Source organism: Seriola aureovittata, chromosome 17, assembly GCF_021018895.1.
Source record: "Seriola aureovittata isolate HTS-2021-v1 ecotype China chromosome 17, ASM2101889v1, whole genome shotgun sequence".
NCBI lineage: Eukaryota > Metazoa > Chordata > Actinopteri > Carangiformes > Carangidae > Seriola > Seriola aureovittata.
In genome coordinates this window covers 10,467,751-10,487,880 of record NC_079380.1, presented here as the reverse complement: position 1 = coordinate 10,487,880, position 20,130 = coordinate 10,467,751, and the positions used below count along the sequence as shown (strand labels likewise).

Below are 20,130 nucleotides of genomic sequence, written 5' to 3'. Positions count from 1 at the left end.
CGGAAGAAATCGTGAATACTGCATCTTTTGGACATTATTGCCACATCTTTAGTGAAAACTAAACAAAATTGTTTTTGGATCAGAATCTTAGAACACAAGGAACATCATTTCTGTCCAGTGAGTGTGAATACCTGAAAGTATATATGGAAAGTGTATCAAATGGATTATAGGAGGACCCATTTTCCCTTGGTTGGCCCAGAGAGCAAAAACTATAGGATTCATCCTGTAGACAGGATTAATGTCTGTACAAAGTTTCATGTGAACCCTGCCAACAGTTTTTCAGATATTTCAGTCCAGTCCAGAAGTCGGGGGCCGACCATTGCCTTAAGAATAAGACTTTCTAACCTGCACTTTCTTTGCTTTTCAGGGTAAGAAAAATAGTCATGAGACATGATCTATCCTCGCTGATATTTCCAGGTCTTGATCCCTCTTGACATCCACCTGCAACGCAGCAGAAAAAATAAAACCTGTTATGCTGTCAAGAGATTGCCACAAATTGTCACATCAGGGAATATCATCGCTGACAGATGGCAAAGGTAAAATTGTTCATGCAGACATGAGTGACAAGCTGGTCCATTCTTCTAATAGAAAGCCCAGGTGAGTCTGGGATAGCGGAAGCCTCTCTTTACTCAAAGGGCTTGTACCTTTCCACACCACTGGGATTTTATTACCAAGTCTCCTGATAACATTGTTCTTCAAACAGTTTACCACGACCAGTTTGACCCCCAGCTATTGTTTCCAGGCTCTTTTTTCACACAACGATTTGGCCGATTACATCAGGAAGCTTCAGACAATATGAAAATCTGACAGCAATGACAATGTTGAACACACATGGACACACACACACGCACTCTCTCTCACACATACACACACACACACACACACACACGCACAAAAACATGCACACATCTCCATACCTCTGAGAAGGAAAGTTGCATAACACAGAAAGCCAGGAGAGATAGAACAGGAGGAGAAAGAGAAAAACAAGCAACAGTCACATAAAAAGATATGACAGCTGACTTTTTGGCTAATTAATTGTTCCAGGCTCCAGGAAACCCTGGAAAATATTCCTGGAGGCAACAAGTTCCACTGAAAAGTCAGCAAGTTCCAAAAAAAGATTTTTGCCTCTCTCTTCATTCAAAATCCTCAGTCACTCCCACAGAACTCATAATACTGACAAATTAAAGTGTCAGCTCACACTGCCAACACTTAAAAAAAAAACAGGGTCTGCCAGACAAAGTCTTTATCACAAATACAAGTACTTTGCCAGTGGGAGTGATGCTTCAGTCCAGACTGAAATATCTCAACAACTGTGGGATGAATTGCTAGAAAATGTACACAAATTGAGAGGATGAGTCCTACTGACTTTGGTGCCACCATGGGGTATTGTGTGATTTCTTGGCAGCTATTTGATGGATTGGCCATGGCCATGAAATTTGGTACTGACGTTCATGTTTTCTTCAAGATGCATTTAATAACCTTGGTGATCCTCTGATGTCCAATATTTTGATTTATGACCAAATTCCTTCCAAAACTTATGAGCCTTATCTGTACTTTGTGTTTGCGTTTGAATGCTGCAAAGCTAATATATGTATATACATGTATATATTTATAGGGGAAAATAAGGTAGACTAAATTCTATCCCTAGAATTGAGTATGTCTGAATTGATTGTGTGTGTGTGTGTGTGTGTGTGTGTGTGGTGTGTGTGTGTGTGTGTGTGTGCGCGTGTGCGCTCTAAATAATTCCCTAATCCAGCACCATAGTAAACAAGGAGAGTGCTGTGGGTTGAAAATCAAGAGCTCGAGAAGATCCAGACCACCACAATCTGTTCCCTGTCAGTCTGAAAAGCTGGACTCCCTCCCAAGCTTGTAGCGAGTCAGCGGACAGAGTTCACTGTGGGTACTCTGGCAAGTGTGTGTGTGTGTGTCTATAAAGTACAGTTTAAGTACATGTGAGTGGGCATTCGTGTGCACCACGTCCTGCAAATCCAAACAACAGAACTGGCAGTGTTTTTGTTTCTTTCCATGAGCTTACCCACAGTGAAATTGAAACTTTAAAGGATTAACTTAGCTGTGTCCCTTGTTTTGGTTGGGTTTCTTACACAGCGTTTGAGTTGAAAAGTTCTCCCTGGGCTGAGTGTGCCTATTGTGTGGCTCTTTGAGTACGATGTGTGCCAGTAGTGCCCCCATGTTGAGGGAGGATATGGTCGCCGCAGACAGAGGAAAATAGGCAGCAGCATCAGATCGCGCTGCTCTTTGTTGAGAAGGCTTTTGTTGTTCTTCAGCCGTTTCCAGGGACAGAATAAATAGCTCTGCTTAACCAAAGGCATTTGCCTCTCTCACTGCCATGAATGCACTACCATGAGAAACATATTACCTGTGGTTGCGAGTGTTTTGCCTCCTCTGGAAATTTGTCTCTCTCTCTCTCTCTCTTTGTTTTTCTTTTTGCAAGCATTTCTGGGACACATGAAAGAAATGTTCTCCATCGTTGTCCCGGTCAACATTTAGTGAGCATGAAACATGAGGGATTTCTTCCAGCTTCGATTTCTCATGGTAGGTTTTATCTGTATGAAATACTACAGCATGTTGGGACTAAGAGACAGAATCCAATGTAACTGTGAGGATTTTTCATCCTTTTAAGGTCCACTTCAATACTAGACACCAATATCCATCAGCATCAACAGGCTCTTAAAGATCCTTGCAAAGGTTTGCAGGTTAACCCTAACCCGGACCCTAACCCTGGAATGCAGCAGGAGTGAACTCATTTGGAGGGAGTGACTGAGAGGTCAGAGTGTTGCGGACGTCAATTGAGCACATTCCTAAAAGGATGAAGTGAAAATCATTTGGTTAGCCATACACTGTATAATCAACGAGCTCTTCGGCCTGTGTGGTTATGATGTAAAGGTGAGCTGAGGTTACGTTCATGACAGAGGCAGGCTGCCGGAGGTTGCGGATTTTCCAACCCCTGAGGAGAATAGATTTTGTTTTTCTGATTCCCCCCCCCTTACGCTGTATTGAGGTCTCTGACATTAGTGTACTCTCTCCATAACGGCAGTATAATCAGGAACATGAGCGTAAAGGAATTTCCCCATTATGTAAGGTGCGAGTGGAACCATACTTCTGAGAAAACTGGTGCATTGAGAGAGATCTAGAGATAGTGAGATTGAGATAGACAGGGGGAGAGAAAAACACGACAGTTAGAGGAGACGGAGGGAGACAACTGGAGCAGGAGGTCAGGCGGACGGAGAGAGAGAGAGTGGAACGCTATGAGGAGCTGGGAACGCTCCCTTCATGTCTCACTCGTGATGGAAATAGGCCATTCGTGGAGGCTTCTAATTGATATCCATTGGTCTAACCAAGAGGACTGTATGCTCTCTAGAAGTGCTTTTGAGCAAGACCCCAAACTGCTTTTTTGCCTGTCTTTGCAGTATCATATCTTATCATATACATATGTGTAACTGGTGAGGATACAAAGAAACTTTTCCAGGTCAGGTAAATAAAGAAGAACAGGGCACAAAATATCTCAGAGCACCACAAAGCACCATACATTTAACAAATTGTACCCAACATGCTTTGAACCAGTTGATTAACAAAAAAGGATTTTAAAAAGTTGTTGGAAGTTCTCTTACTAATAGGGTTAGTGTTAGACAAAATCCTCATTTGTAGCTCTTTGCGCTGCTGCTGTTGTACTTTCTGTTTGTTAGTGGTATTTTTTAGTACTATCTGGCTCCGTGTGGTACTTTATGTGACTTAAAGGCCTTAGATAATCTTGAAGTTTGGATGAGCTATTTTAGGGAGCTCCATTGGATTTACTCCTCGTCCACCCAAATAACAACAAATATTTGACTGTGGTGAAGAAAATATCTTTACATAAGTAAATATTTCAGTACATGTCATGGCACAGTTTTTGCAGCATGCTCAGCGGCACATAGATGGAAAAGCCACAGTCAAAATATCACCCTGCTGTCAAACAATCTTAGGTTATATAACTGATAGTCTTGACCTTTTACGGTTCAGAATGTAGCCTTTCCAGCTTCCCAAGAGGTTTACATTTTGAAATCCAAGGTCTGGATTTTCACGAACCTCAAGGGATCAAAGTGTGGCAGCTGGAAGCGATGACGGACTTGGCTTTAGGATGTGCGGCTGGTTAGCGTGAGATGAAACAACTGTTGAGTGCCTACAGCAAAAAAAAAAATTTATAGAGCAAAGAAAATCAGTGTTTGTAATACTGTTATCTTTTTTCTTTTATTGTTGTTACACAGACTCAAGAGAGACAGATGGGTTTTGCAACATAATGCGCCTCATTGTGGTGTGTCAAAGTAATATTTGTTGCCTTCAAAAACCATTTAGCCAGACCTTAGTTCCAATCCACATGGATTGTTGAGAGCAGGTTATCTGGATGTCACGATAAGCTTCGGTGGGCTCTTTGTGTTTGTTTGGATCTGGAGGAGTCAAGTCCTCTTTTTGCTACAAAGCCAGATTTTGCAGCGCACTCACCGTTCAGGAGAGAGCGTAAACTGTCTCCACATCTGTCTTAAATCATCCTCTAATGGTCACCTTAAATATGAACTGATCCAGAGAGTCCTTTTAAGAAACAACCACGTAATCAACCACTTCAATAACCGCATATGTTTATATGTGACTATGTGTGTGTGCTGCAGTGTGGAAACGATACCACCTCCCACTGAGGAAAAAAAAAAAAAAAACATAAGGAGGATAAGAGGGAAGAGAGGCATAAAGGACAAGGTTTGAAGAAAGAAAGGAGGCCAGTTATGAACATTTCTGGCATTCCTTGGCTCCAGGATTTTCTTTAGGGGAAACGGTAAGTCCAGCCAAGAGCCACCAGAGCAGGACCCTGCGGGGAGCCTCGCTCTCTCCTTACTGGCTCGCTGCCGACCTCGAGAGGAAGAGCACATTAAAGCAAGAATTTAGGATATTGGCAGGCAGGGATGTTGTTTAACCTGACACAAGTAAACAAGCACAAGAGTGTGAGCATGAGCGAGAAAAGACAGAAAGAGACAAACTTTACGACAGTGGAAAACATTACTCTGTGTTCCTCTTCACAGGATGCTGGCATTTCCTGTTCTGAGAGACTGCTGGATATTTGTGGAGGACTGGCTCAAGAGAATACTTTTTATTTTCTTTGTGACACACTGTTTCTGTAAATAGATACACTGAGAGGAAAAGCAGATGCTTCAGCAGCAATATGATGGCATGGGTAATCTGTTTTGGTATGAGGTCTGCTTTTCAACTGACTACGCACACAAAGGTGAACTATCAAAGTCAAGCAAACAAACATCATCAGCACTGGGCGCAATGAGAAATGGGATCACGAGACACAGGGTTTATAGAGGGATGAAAGCATAAAGTGGGGTGATACAAAAATGCGAGTAATGGTTTCCAGGGATCCTCCAAAGGGTCGTCAGATCAATCTGAGGGATCTCAAGTGATTGACAAGAAAGAGCTTTTTTTTTCTCTGCTGTTGCTTTTTATTATAAAAGATTTACCAAGTCAGACTTCTGAAAACTATTCAAATAAAGCAATCTGAGCTAAGAATATTGATCTTTGTTTAAAAAGCCCACCACGCGTGTGAATACATTGCTTCACTTTGATCACAAGCCTGAAAGGTTGCGAACCACTATGTGTGTATATATTTCAGTCTGCAAAGCTCATGCATGGATTTTGCACAGCCAAGCAGTTTTGAAGCTGCACTTACGGCATAACTGAGTTTTGAGCTAAATGCTAACATCAGCTATGCTAATACACTGTTGCTAAGCAGGTATAGCCTAATGTTTTTTATAGTTTAGTTTAGCATGTTAACATTTGCTAATAAGCACCAAACTTGGCTGATGGTGATGGGAATGTTGGGATGTTAAATTTTTGATCTGATGATGGTCCCACCAGAGGAAAGTCATTACGATTCATCCTTTGAGGGTCATGTATACATGTGTAAATGCTCATCACAATCCATCTATCCGTTGTTGACATATAATCTGAACCAGAATGGTTGACAAGTGACACACAAAGTGACAGACGACATTAATTTGCTGCTTTAAAAAGAATCACACAGACATTAGAGTTTGATACAAAATGCACATGTATTTTTTTTCTTAGTTACATTTTGCAATGCATGCCATCATCATTTATTCATTTTAACATAACGTCCAAAAAGGACAAGTGCAAACCGGCCTGAAATTCATAAGCAGAAAACAACAAGAATAAGTAAAATTTAACGTACAAAATAAGACAGGATATAATGCTGTTAACATTCATACAATGGTAAAAAAAAAAAAAAAAAAAAAAAAACCCCAAGTTATCTTTACAGATTAATTTTAATACTAACTCACAATATACATTTCAGTACTTTTGAGAAATTCTTATTTCTCTGCTCCCGAGTATCTGAAGGCAAATATCACATATTTATACAACTCTGGGCTCTTCAGTTGACCATGTCATTGTTCATCTGTTACAGTTCAAATAACAAAAGTGAACTGTTCTGAACTTTCAGCCCAGACTGTTCCCTCTTTCCATGACTGATGTTTTCACAATATTTAAAAAGAGCATGTAATCTAATGGCAACATCGCAGTTAAGTACAAAAAAAAATAAAATTGTGCAACTTGTGCAATAGCCAACAAAAAAAAAACCAAAAAAGATCCAAGTCAAACTTTTAACTCCAATATGATCACAGAAGTGAGGTTGAAAAAGTGGCACTTTGTGAAAAAACAAAAAGGTCATGTGACAAAAAACAGTGGATGGTGGAGAATGGTGGTTAATATGTACAGTACATTGTGACAGCTGACTGTGCTTAATGAGCCTTTGGTTTCTTACGATTACACGGAAGTTCCAATAACAAAGTAAAAAAAAAAAAAAGTGCTCAAGATTGTCCTTAAAAAAATAAGTATGCTACCATGTCCACCTCAAACTCAGGCACTGATGTGGCTTTGTGTATGTAAGGAGCTGAAGTGGTAGAACAAACACACATAAATAAACACACAAAAGAGTGGGACAGTTAACGTCCGACTTCAGCGTAGATGCTGTCCATCGCTTTAATTCCTTTGTTAAGTAGAACCATCTGTCAAAACCCTTTACTTCCTTCAAGAAAACTCATCACAGAAGGTATGTCTGGGTCAGCTGAAGCATAACTTGTTTTGATGAGAGCACACAGTGAGTGAAGTCATTTCCCAAGGAAGCAAGAGGCTGCCTGTCCTCCTTAAAAGGCTAATTGGTAAGAAAGAGAAACCAGTGTGCGTGCAGGGTTGAACTAGTCACAGTATCAAGCTGAGTCTGGTTCAGTTCTGTCACTTTTTAAGGCAGCAGTGCAGTCCTGCGACACAGCCCTTGTGTGTCTTCTCCCACTCTTTTCCCCTGCATCCTCATTCCTCTCACATTCCCGCCGTGCAATCATAAATCAGCATGGAGTAGCATGTATTATTTCTCTCTTACACATACACATACACACACACACACACACACACACACACACACACACACACACACACACACACACACACGCAGAGGTATCAAACTACACACAGCCCAGCTCACAGACATCACAGCAGTAGAAGCAGCCATCAGCAGGCATACAGCATCCATATAGCATGGCCCTGTGTCCGATCCAGACCAAGAAGCTGCAGGCTCACTGGCTCTCAGCGTCTGCTCCGTTCAGTTTGAATTTGTTCAGTTTCTTTCCACCTGTGAAGCGTCATTCAGCAGATCAGCTCCTGCTGTATTTCAGGCAGCGTGGGGAAGGGGGGATCGCTGAAGGAGAAGGCGTCACGGCCCGTCTTCAGCCCACCCTGGGTGAGGTATGACCCGATCAAGCCCAGCTCAGGGGAGGGAGCCGGGCTCTCGGGCTCCGACTCGGACTGGCTCGTCTCTGGCTCGTCCAAGGAGGATGCCGGCCTGGTGTGGAGGTGCGGGTGGGAGTGGGAGTGGGAGTGGGAGTGGGGGAGCGGGTTCAGCCAGGGGTGGTTGAGGCATTCTTCTGCCGTGGCTCTCTTCCTGTACACACAAACACAATAACACTGGATGAGTGGAAATTCCCAAAGAGTTTACATAACCAATGGATTGCCTGGATCTTCTGATTCACTCAATCCATTCTCTTGCAGATGTCGGCCATATTCCTTTTCAACATTTGGTTTGGAAAACCACAAAAAAAAAAAAAAAAAAGCACTTTTTTTTGCTCTCAAGATTTTTCCCCCCTCCATCTCTCGCCGATTACTCAAACACTCAGGAATCTTCCACTTTTTCCAATGCCACCACTAATCTGCTGCAGTTAAATGATACCGACTTGAGATTATGGCTCTGGATGTGAGACGGAGGCTGCTGCTACTTTACATCAACAAATTGTGCTGATGAATTAAGGACTCAGTGTTGGAGCTCTCAATCAGAATTAGGGTTAGAGTTCATTAGAAGTAGTGTTATATAGCTTCCCATGGAAATCACTTTAGTTTAACAATGTTTTTTTGTTTTTTTTTAACATGGTGACACTTAAAGCTGATGCGTCAGTGTTTGGTGTAACATTAAAATGAACACACAGGCATCATTTTTGTAACGAGGTGAGCTTACAACCACCATTTGCAAAACAAAGGAAATGTTCTGTTGCCTAAGTGACGCAAATCTTCTTACCACACACACACTCATTTAGACGCACACAGATGTATTTCCGTGCTGTATCAACCTGACTCACATCCTTGGTGTGTAAATCAGCTCGAAGTAATGCTGATGGAAATTTTGGGCAGTTTTAGCTATAATCAGAGCATCTGATCATTTTCATTACTAAGGTAAAACAGCCTCACCTGGGGTTTTTAACTAACAAGGACTTGATGAAGTCAACAGCCAGGGAAGAGATTCCTTCAAACGTGTCTTGCGAGTAGTCCACGTTGACTTGGGAGATGTTGAGGAATGTCTCCTGCTTGCTGTCACCCTGGAAGGGAGACTCGCCTGTCAGCATGACATAGGTCAGTACCCCGATACTCCTGGCAGAGAGGGAGGGAGAAAGAGGAGAGAGGTAATGAGGTAATCTGTCATATTTGATGGTTACAGAATTTGTTTTGCGACACGCTGTGGCACAACAGATCTGGCTGTCTTACACTATGCTCCCGTCATTAATCAACTGGAAGTATGAAGCAAAGACGATCTAATGGTCAAAGGTCTAGACATAAAACTGTTGTCTGCATGCGTGGGAGGTGATGTCACTGTGCTGAATATGTCTTTATTCCGGGTAACAAAGCACAAACTAAATGACTTCTGCATGGCATCCATGAAAATGGGTGGAAATAGTCTCATTAACTACAGTAGCACACTTACCACATGTCTGTAGCAGTGCTGATGGGTTCATAGCTCAGGATCTCTGGAGCTGCAACACAAACACATGGCTGCAATTAGTCACGATAAATGAGACTCAGATTGAAAAGAAACAGGTGATTCTCTGTTTTTTAAGGACTTAAAACCAGGACTCACCCACGTACTCTGGGGTACCCAGGATCTCCCTGACCTCTGTGATGTTGTCCATGCATCTGGACAAGCCAAAGTCCACGATACGAATGTCACCGATAGGCCTGGCGCTGGTCAGCAAGATGTTCTGGGGCTGGAGATGACGAAAACACAGGTTAGACACAGGTACGTTACATAAGGACTGATGATTATTCAAGATGTCTGAGGTCTATAATTATATGTTACTGTGACTGAGTCAAAGCATTTGAGGTAACTGGTCCCAAGAGGATCCGGGCTCTGGTTTGTCAGTGAGCGTACTAGTTGCTCCTCTGAGCTAAGATCATCCATTAAGCCTATCAGACGAGACTGAAAACAGGTAGGGTAGTCCTGCCAACCACTTGGTTTGAGTGTGCAAATACTCTAGTGTACGTACAACTGTGTTAATTCTGGGTTAGACTGGCTTAATGCCAGAGCTGGTTGAAGCATTTGAGATAAACACAAGAGGAGAAAACAAGCCTGGGCCACTTAAGTCTATCAAACCACAAGAGCGACTGAAGAGAACATGAGATTCACCTCTTGAAAACGCTACCTCACACTACAGCATGTCATTATACACCTACCCTGATCATTTCATCTAGAGCAAATGCAGTTTTTTTTAGTCGCTCATTCACTTTTAAAAGAATTGTGTAACGTGTAATGAGAAACCAGACGCTTGGTTAATTTTTCAACACACTTCCGTAGACTGAAAGCCTCCATGATGACTTCCTTTTTACCTCAGGGTCTATTTAAGAAAACACGATAGGTCAGTGACATTCCTTTGACGAATGATTCCTTGTGGGAACAGGGTCGTAACACACTGAATGAGCCGTTCTTGCATAACAGAAATCATATCTCCCTCAGTCTCCCCCCGCGAGGGAATACGTTGCCCTATATTGTCATATAATGTTTCGGTGTGCTTACTTTCAGATCCAGATGCACCACATTGTTTCGGTGCAGGAAGGCCACTCCGTTGAGGATCTGCTTGGCCAGCCGGATCACATCTTTCTCCGTGAAGGCGTCATCGTTATCAGCAACACACTGGTCGAAGATTTCACCACCGGCGGCGCTGGAAGGAAAGCACAGGAAGGGAAACTGAGAAAACAAAACACGGATAAGATGTGAAGAAAACAAGTGTACATGGATAGCCACCAAGTGGAGTTTAGTTTGGATCGCTTTCATTTTTGATTATAAATTTTAACTTGTCATAATAAATTGCACCTTAAACTGTACATATACGCCCTTCCTTTCAGTTTGAAAGTTGACAATGGTAAATTCAAACCCATCCCATAAGTACAATTTTAGTGAACAAGCCTCAAAATCATTTCCAGTTTCTTTATAATTACAGAACTGCCCGTCTCCTCATTAGTGTACTTTGGCTTGGAGGAACAAAGTCTGTCCACATCTACAAACTGCATGTGAGTCCAACATGAATCAATATCATTTTTGGTACTCCGCCTTTGCATGTACTTTCCCCTCCTCAGGAATATTACTGGCGATAACAACGGCCATATCAACTTTCAGCACATTCTGATAACAGCTTATATATCCTGATGTATTGCCAGTTAACTTACTAAATCAAAACAGGGGAAACAACTAATCAGAGACGACATAAGTAATAAAGATGCCGGAGAAGGTGCATAAAGGGCGGCAGGAAAATAGTGTCATGTTGGCAACTAGATACTGTACCGTATGAGCCTCAGCCTGCATATTTTTCTGCTTGTTTGCACAAAATAAATTACGCATCAGGGATTATCCTTTTTTTGGAATTTAGTCTCAGTGGTGACTTCTCACATTTTTGCGAATCAAATAGTCAGATTCATCCCGCCCGGTCTTGCTGCGCTTGTGTAACAACGTTAGGTTAAGTGGAGACATGGTGGATTTACGTTAGATACTCCATCAGTCAGATCGATGCCTGAAGCTGACAGTTCGCTAAAAAAAAAAAAAACTAGAACCATGTGTGGGGGATTTAGATGGCGCACATGCTTTTTATCTTCAGAAGAAAACTTTTTGTGACCAGGCCCTAGGCATGTATGTTACATAACCAGCAGCCCCCCCCCCCCCCCGTTAGCCTCCTAACCCTGTGCTCTTTACTATCCTCAGCTGTGAAAATAGCACATGTTTTGTTGGATTTTGAGGATATCCGTCAATGGTCCTTATAATCTTTATTTTGCTCGCAGCACCAAATACTTGACCTGCCACCTACCCCACTTGTAACAAACTTGCTCAATCCCACCTAACAACCCCCAGAGAGTCCCAGAGCAGCGGAGACTTACAGTGAAACTCTGCACTTAATCTGTTTACATTGATCTGCTCATGTATACCAAATGCAAGCAAGCCGGGTGTTAGTGTTTTCATTTGGGAGAGGAAATGAAAGAGGTTTGATGGACGCTTTTGATTTTATTGATGTTAACCTTTAATGCCTCATATTGAGTCTGTGTTATATCCAGAATGAACTTAACATGGACCTGACCTGTAAGCATTTAGCGTACCTGTCTGAGCAATTAAAGACTTGACGTGACGGAGTATTTTAATAGCTTCATTAAGCTGTCAGCAGAGTGTCTGAAAGGATTGAAAATCTCGATAAAGACCATCTTGTTTAAGTTCACACAGACTGCACACATTCTGGCCAAGCACTTAAGAATGATCCGATACTTCCCTGAACTCTAAATATTGTCTCTGCACTCACCCTCCCTCCCTCCAGGAGAGTTAATGTACTCACTATTTCAGTGTGTAGACAGACATCCTCCTCTGCACCAGCACCACAAGAATGAACCCACTGTAACCAACATGAGCGGGGGCATAAAGATTCAAGAACAGATGAACCTCGATCTCTTACCTCGATCTATTACCTGGGAACAATTGTTTTCTATATCTTACAATCAACCTCCTTTTAGTTATTTTATCTGGTCCAAGCTATTCTTGGCTATCCACCAAGCTTAGGTACTCATTGACGTCACCTTAACAGCAACCTGTCAACCAGCTTCCGCAAGCCTAACCTGTCTGTTGGCTGAATTTTCTGGACAGCACTTCTGCTCCAGTGTACTAGTCCAATTATAGTCCACTGAGGACATTAGTGCTCTGGGTTAAAGCACACGCGAGAAGGGATATTGAAACAAAAATTTACATGAAACATGGCTCTCTAAAGAAATTTAAAAGAGGAAATTAAATGAAATTCAATGTTAAGGAGAATCATGCAACTTAAAAGACGCAAATGTGGTAAAAACTGAACACAGATTTTATGATTGTGAAACCCTTTAGCTTTACAGAACACCTGACATTTAAAGAGCTGGGGTTTGTGATTTTGTGAGTTTCAATTCCTTTAGCCACACAGCTGACTTCATATTAAACCTTTTAGGCAGCTGAATAAGATTCATCACTTTCCTGCAGTACAAAAAGGACTATGCCTCATGGTGAACTCATCGTTTTTAGCTACTGTGCACAAAAAAAAAAAAGTTTCAGAGGCTCAGAGGTGATGCATGTTCATTTTTCATCAAAGTGGCCATCTCTCAAACTAGTCATTATGCTGGGCTGTTCTGTGGTACTGACGCACGCCGGAGCTTCACTTTAAAAGATGATTAGAATTCACTTCTCGCTTCCATTTCTCTGACATTACCAAGGATGTGGTTGTGGCTACAAGAAGTGTGTGTGTGTGTGTGTGTGTGTGTGTGTGTGTGTGTGTGTGTGTGTGTGTGTGTGTGTGTGTGTGTGTGTGTTTGCAACACTTTATACCAGCGTGGTGGTGTGCTACTTTTGGGAGCTTTGCTGGCTGCTCACATTTAAACCCACAGGAAATGGAAAATGGTTTGCAATTTCTTGAAACTCATGCTGAGGTCAGACGGTTTTTGAGATGCAGCCCTTCAGTGGCCAAGGGTCTTGCTATGAGTAGCCTTTAAGGGCAAATACAGTACAATATATAATAACTGACAAAAGCATGAGCTGGTATTTTAAAACCAAGCTCTTTTGAATGCTAAAATATTGTGCACATGCAGGCTGCCTGATTTGACGCTCAAAGACTGCAGCTCCATTTGGCAGCTGGAGAGGAACCGTGGACCAGTGGTGACTGACCTCCTGCTATGTTTTCTCTGCAGGCATGCAGGGGTGAACTGTGGTGCTACTTCCCCTTTCACACTTCAGTCAGAGGTCAAACACAGCTCCACAGAAAGGCTTTTGTTCTGCAGAGGCATTCCACGTCTGGGGTGAGGATGACTAGTGAGGAGCGGGCAAGGAGAGGGTTTCCTGCCTGAGCAGCGACCGAGGGTCATGGTAACGTGGTTCAAGTGTATTTGCCCGGTGTAATCTCCCTGTAATGAGGCGAGCGAGGTAATTAAGATGCTAAGTGTCCCTTCCAAATCCTAATTAAAGGCCATCACTAGACGCATCATGTCATTTAACACCCAACCCACGACAGACCAGAACCAGACGGCCAGGATGACCTAACAGCGTCACTGAACGAGCAGCTCGTCTCAGCCAGTTCGCCTGCATTTTCAAAATCGCAACAGTCAAACAAACCCTCCAGAGTACTGAGCAATAAGTTCTCACAGTAGGGTTTAACTGACTCATTTATGGCTCTATATTGTCATTTTCACACAGTGCAGTTATGCCACATCGGTATTTAAAGTGACACTTCCTGCATTGAGCTGAGGTGTTGAGCGGAGCCTGTTTTGAGACGAGCAACGAACCACAAAGAGACAGTTTCCATTTAAGGCAGCGTTTAGGTCACAATAGCGAGAGGCTCCGCATTTCACACATGTATGTTTTTTTTTTTTCTTTTTGAGGTGAGACAGAGTCAGTGAGTGACATGCAGTGACATTCTCAGCAACTAGCACATAACTCTAAGCCGGGAAGTAATTAGAAGTTTTTTTTTTGTTTTTTTTTTTTGCCGTTGTTCTCAGATCAGATAAAAGCTGACGATTCACATGAAAAGACGTAAGCAGTGACATTCTCATCATGCAAAATGCAGGATGTTGCATGATGTGATTTGATGCGTGGGTTTCCCCAGTCAAAGACTTCTTAAAAAAAAAAAAAAAAAAAAACATCAAAGTTGCTTATCAATTAGAAATGAATGAATGTCAAGGAAAGTTCTTTGGAAGCCAGATCGGTGGGTTGGAGTCCCTCAGACACTCTGCATGAGAGAAAAGTTTATGGTGTTTATGGTGAGCAATAAAAAGGATATTCATCTCCCTAATGATTAAGAACCTAATCATTTTTATTCCAGTTTTCCTGGCATGGACCAAACGCCAGGAAAGTGAGGAAAGTTTAAAAGGCCATTAAATGTCCATAATCATTTTCTTCTCATATCAGTGGCGGTGCAAGCCAGGGCTGGGCGTGTGCATGAGGGTCTGAACACAAACAAATTTTGGAGTCTGACAGGCAGGACTGTTCAAATGTGTTTTTTTTTTTGTGAACTTTTAAAAAGACTTTCATGTTTAGTTTTTTTTGTTTGTTTGTTTTCTGTAATGCTTAATGTCTTACCACTCAAGAACAAGGATGATTTCAGTGTTGGTTTCGTAGACCTCATGCAGTGCCACCACATAGGGGTTTGCCTTGGCCGACTCCAGCACAGCAATCTCGTTCAAGATGTCCATGCGGCAGTCCGCGCCCTTCCGTCGCTTTCGCAGGAACTTGGCAGCGTACTGCTTCCCCGATGCCTTCTCAATGCACGTCTTCACTACCGCAAACTTTCCCCTGGGAAACAAAGAGGGGAGAGAGAGCGAGAGAGCGATTAGTGAGGAGACGGAGTAATCGCAACCACATTACTGGCTTTTTCAAATAGATCTGGTCAGAGATGGTTCTATTCTGTATCCAAGTGGTCCAATGGGACCACTGGATCGTATTTAGATCATTTAAAACTGCAGCAAATGAAAGGCTAAAATTACTGGACACACTCATCACAGTTACACTGCTATGAGGTGAAACCCAGATTACAGAGCGAGACGTTTTGGAAATGCCCACCGACAAGCCACGAGTGCAACACTGTAGGCGAGGTTAAAGAACAGTTCAGAGATAAGGAGTTTAAGTGGCATCGTTTGAAAAAATACAGACACTGCTATTGACCACTGATATGCTCAGCTGAGGAGGCGTCATTAGACATTCGGTAACGATTTCCCCCACTTCTCCTCCTTTTCCTTTAGCCTTCAGGAGGGTCTGACAGGAGGCAGATAAGGCTGACAGTTTTGGCAAGAGCTGCTGAATAGTGGGCAGGGACCTGATAAGGCTAATACAACTTCACAGGTCAAGCAAAAAACAAAGAGATGCAACAGCGTCGTTGCTCAATGTCGCTGGTAAAGCATGAGATGGAAAATAAAAAACAACATCCACTTTTACAACCACATCACTACCCTTCATTTTTCTGCAAATACACTGATGTATACACTAGATTCACAGCAGGTGTTAAGGGTCAGCCGTGGGTGTGGGCAGGATGTCCGATGTGTGCAGAATTGCCTCTCTGTGTCAAGCAGACCATAATCACCAGCCGTCCCCTCCCAGGCTGATAATGAGGCCTTGTCCATTTCCCTTTCTTCACAGCTGACAGCAGCAGGGACAAATGGAATTGTGTTGACGCCTCCGCCCAGACCCTTGGCCAGAGCCAGTGCTTCTCCTTTGACAGTCGTACAAAAGCTGACCAGTCGGTTAACACAGCAGCCCCGAGACCAGGACCACCCAACCTGACCACAGCAGGGTAGGCCAAGCGGTGGGGGGGGGGGGGGGGGGGTGTAACTGCTGTTACAGTCAGGTTGGAGCCTGAGCAGCATGCCAGAATGGATATTGCAACCTCAACATCTATATCCAACTTACATCTCAGTGTTTTAATGAGCTGCACAACACAGATACACTGCAACAGTCTTAGGAGCAGTGAACACAGGATGTGAAAAGATGACTGTGAACTGTGCAGAATCTAAATGAAGTCAGAACGGTCCAGTCAGCATGGTGCCAGTCATTTTCCCACACAGTGTTACTCCAAGCCCACTGTGCTTGCGGACCAAAAACAGCAACTGTTCTGGCCAGAGCCTGGTTCTGTTTTGGCTACCGCCCCGGCTGCTGTGGGGGCCTGTTCCTTCTCTTTTGCCTTTTCCCAGTCTTGCAGAATGGTGACGACTCATTGTGCAGAATGAAAAGGCAAAACCCGTCAGAGCCTTTTTATCCTTAATTAGCCAAGTTCAGAGCAACTCACTGTGGGCTGGGAACTACATATGGAGTGAAAAGGAATGACCGCTGGCCACGGAAAGGAGCAACAGGAGGCCTTTCAAAGGCTGACAACAGGTCAGAGGTTACTTAACACGGCCACCTTCCAGCCAGCTATGTTCACACTCTGCTATGTTACTAGAAAGATGCACAGAGCGTCCTGGTTAAAACATCATAGGACTTTAAAGTATTTTATACTTTATATATCTGTTTTATTTTTGGAGTTAAAACACACGGTAACAGTAGAAAAGCTCTCAACTAAACTCTGACTAACACTGATGGATGCTTTCTCAAGCATCCTGTCTAGCTCCACAAATACAGTTATGCAGATCAAACAGCTCATTTGCAGGCTTATCCTCAATTGAATCAGTCTGAAACTAGCCTGTGATCATCATCATCACCATCAACTTTACTGTAACAAACTAATTCCTCCCCAGAGGTGGAGATGGTGATAATTTGATTGAGAAACCGGTTTCCTGTGGTGTCTGCGTTTTTTTTTTTTTTTTTTGCTCTCTCAGTGGGGCACTGACTCATGTCTGAAGTGCAGTGAAAAATGACAACTCTCATTTGCCTGCTTCACAGACGGCCTGACACGCAACATGAGTTCCTCTTCCTGCTTTCAAGCTTGCCACAACATTTTATTGTATACAGTTCTGCAGGGGATCACAGCTCATGATGCAAAACTTGACAATGACAGGGCTTTTGAAAATGAGGTCGATGAGCCTTATTGTTTCTGCCAACTTCAAGAGAGCTGAAAGAAGCAGTGGGCGGAAGAATTCAACAAGTAATTCTAATATGATCAACAACCCTCCTAATGTACAGAGTGTATAGCTGATCTCCTGGCATGCAGCGCTATGTACATTCCTCCCCTTAATGCGATTATGAGGCCTGATCTCAAGATGTTGTTGGGTCGGAGTCATGAGAACAGGAGGGAAGACGGATGAAGGGTTGAGGTATGAGGGTGAGGGGGTGTTTAGAAGCTGCTGTGGCCTAAACTGCATAGGCAGCGTCACCATGGGTTGTGGCTGCTGTCCCACGATATCCTATGGTGTCCTACAAGAAAACTCAACCCAGCGGACTCTTTATTTAGCCTGTCTCCCACCAAAGCGCAGCAAATTTACAGTGAAAATGGGGAATTACAGAGACAGATGCAGAACTGGCCGGAGTCATGATCAAACAGCTGTTGCATTTAATGGAACCCAAGACGTCCACTGTGGTTACTCGCCTTAATTCGAAAAAATGCTTTCTGGGGGAAAAAGTCATTAATGTCTGGCATGCTGGGGAATCCCAGCTTTCATGGCCCTGAATGTCTCAAATCTACATATCAATCAGCATGACACCCAAAATGCATTAGGTTAAAGAGAGAGACAGAGAAGTGTCTGACTGTGCATATTTCATGCTGCATCTCCCGGGCAAACAAGTATGGGACAGAAAACTGTCAGGAAAGTGAATCCTTTGAGTCTATAAATCATAGGTGTTAGTGTTAACATTATATAATAATATATATATATAGCTCTCTCATTTGTCCTCTTGCATATTTTCTCACTTAACATCACATTCAGAATATGACCCCAGACTAAAACTTAAATTTGGATGTAATTTTCACCACCACATGCGCCAGGACCTATTAGAGGTGAGCATCAACAGAGACAGTACCGCAGTTTGGATCAGAATGTCCCAACACTTCTCAGCTTCTTTCAGCCAAGACGCACAAGAGCGCATAAAACATTGCGCATTCCGGGTGCCAGAGTGCGTTTCCATCAGCGCATTTACCCCGGGATGGAATGCGGGACTGGAAATGTTCAATTAACACGCTTCCTATTAACACGTGCAGGGAACAAATCTAACACGATTAACTCGATTTGACATAAGATTATCAAGATATTGTAAGGGGAAAAATGCAGCCAGTCATCACACGAACAAACGCAGCACACACATTAGTTTTCTCATCAATGAACGCTGGAAACCGCTCATGCGATTAACACACTCACCTGCCCAGTTCTTTTCCGACCAAGTCGTAGCTGGCAGTGAACGGGTCAGCTCTTATCCTCGTGTGGATCTTTGTCACCATTCCTTTTTTACTCATCGTTGCTGGATCTGGCATTGAAGTCTCGCCTTGAAGTAAAACAATCTTCCTCCACCGAAAGAACAAAACAACCCAATATACAACAAGGACGACTTTCTGATCCGATCAAGTCAAAACTCGCATGATATGGAAAAAAAGAAAAGAAAAAAAGAGTCGATTAGAGCCAACAGCAGCTGTGTGTCAAACCACCGGGAGATAATCCAGTCTGAGCGCGTCCCGAAACGGGAGGATGATGCCCTGCAGGAGCGTGACACAGTCGGTGCGGTGAATTAGTTTGAGTGCTACTACACATTCCTGACAATAAACTCCTTGTCAGGCCCGGCCCCCTGCGATGACGCTCAGCTGTGGAAGCCAATGAGTTTGCTGAAGAGGACGGAACCGAGGTGCGAGCCAGCTGGCAAGTGGTGCGCTCTAGTGACAGCGAAGGGCTTACTAGTGCAGGTACAAAAACATAAACAAACACCTTTATCATTAGCTTGATAGTTATTCGGATGATTTAATAAAATTGTGATAATGATTAAACATGGTCAAACAGTCTATTAGTTGTAAAGTGTCAGTTTAGATTTGTACACATTTGTCAACCTTAAAGCACTTAATGGTGACCTATCCTCGTCCTTGACTACATATATTAACCTTTTTCCTAAACCCATGTTCTACTTATTCAACCCAATCTTACTCAGAGAAGAAACATAAAGTGTCAGCAAAACATAGTGTTCTCATTCGCGTGCACAAACATACCCTTACAATCAGTTTAGGCATTTCTGACGTGATCGCTGGTATGTGTTTTCCTGCTGCTTGTACTGGGCTTGGCTGTGCTGCAGGTGAGGCTCAACTGTTTTTCTCACACGACGCCCATGAATGTGAAGATGCCCTTGGGTTATGAGAGGTTTGTCAACTTACTGAACCTGCGTGCCATTAAGGAAGAATTCAAAGCATGCCATTAGATAACTTGTCACTTGGAACGTCCTGTGCTTTTTGATGTACGGGTGCTACAATTTCTTTTTCTGGTCAATATAAAAACAAGCCAATGAGGAAATGTGCTGGTATTTATGGCCCGCAGAGAGGGACCAGTGTGACGTTGACCTGGACTCCATGGGAAATGTGTCACCTAAGCTCCAGGGGCTTGCGAAGCTAAAAAAAAAAACGTGAAGATGTTAGAAAGGCCGAGGCCTGGAATGACCCCAAGCAAACAGAACAGCACCCCGCCATCCTCACACACACACAGACACATACACACACACACACACACACACACACACACACACACACAAATACAGCAAACCGTCCGCTGCTGAAAGTCAATCCAACACACTAAAGGAACTAGTGGTGGAGTCTGTGGTTTTGGCCCCCAATTTACACCTCGTGTAGAGAAGACATGTGAGACATG

The 20,130-nt window shown here is 43.1% G+C and overlaps 1 protein-coding gene across 1 annotated transcript; it reads right to left on the bottom strand.

Moving 5' to 3' along the window:
* Positions 1-6,079: 6,079 nt before the first annotated feature.
* Positions 6,080-19,010, bottom strand: stk17al (serine/threonine kinase 17a like). Its single transcript, XM_056401989.1, has 7 exons — positions 18,649-19,010; positions 14,948-15,160; positions 10,397-10,541; positions 9,464-9,590; positions 9,311-9,359; positions 8,800-8,979; positions 6,080-8,002 (listed from the first exon to the last, which is right to left on the bottom strand). The coding sequence occupies exons 1-7, from the start codon at positions 18,759-18,761 to the stop codon at positions 7,708-7,710; spliced, it is 1,122 nt and encodes a 373-aa protein (XP_056257964.1). The 5' UTR covers positions 18,762-19,010; the 3' UTR covers positions 6,080-7,707.
* Between the last annotated feature and the right edge of the window lie 1,120 nt (positions 19,011-20,130).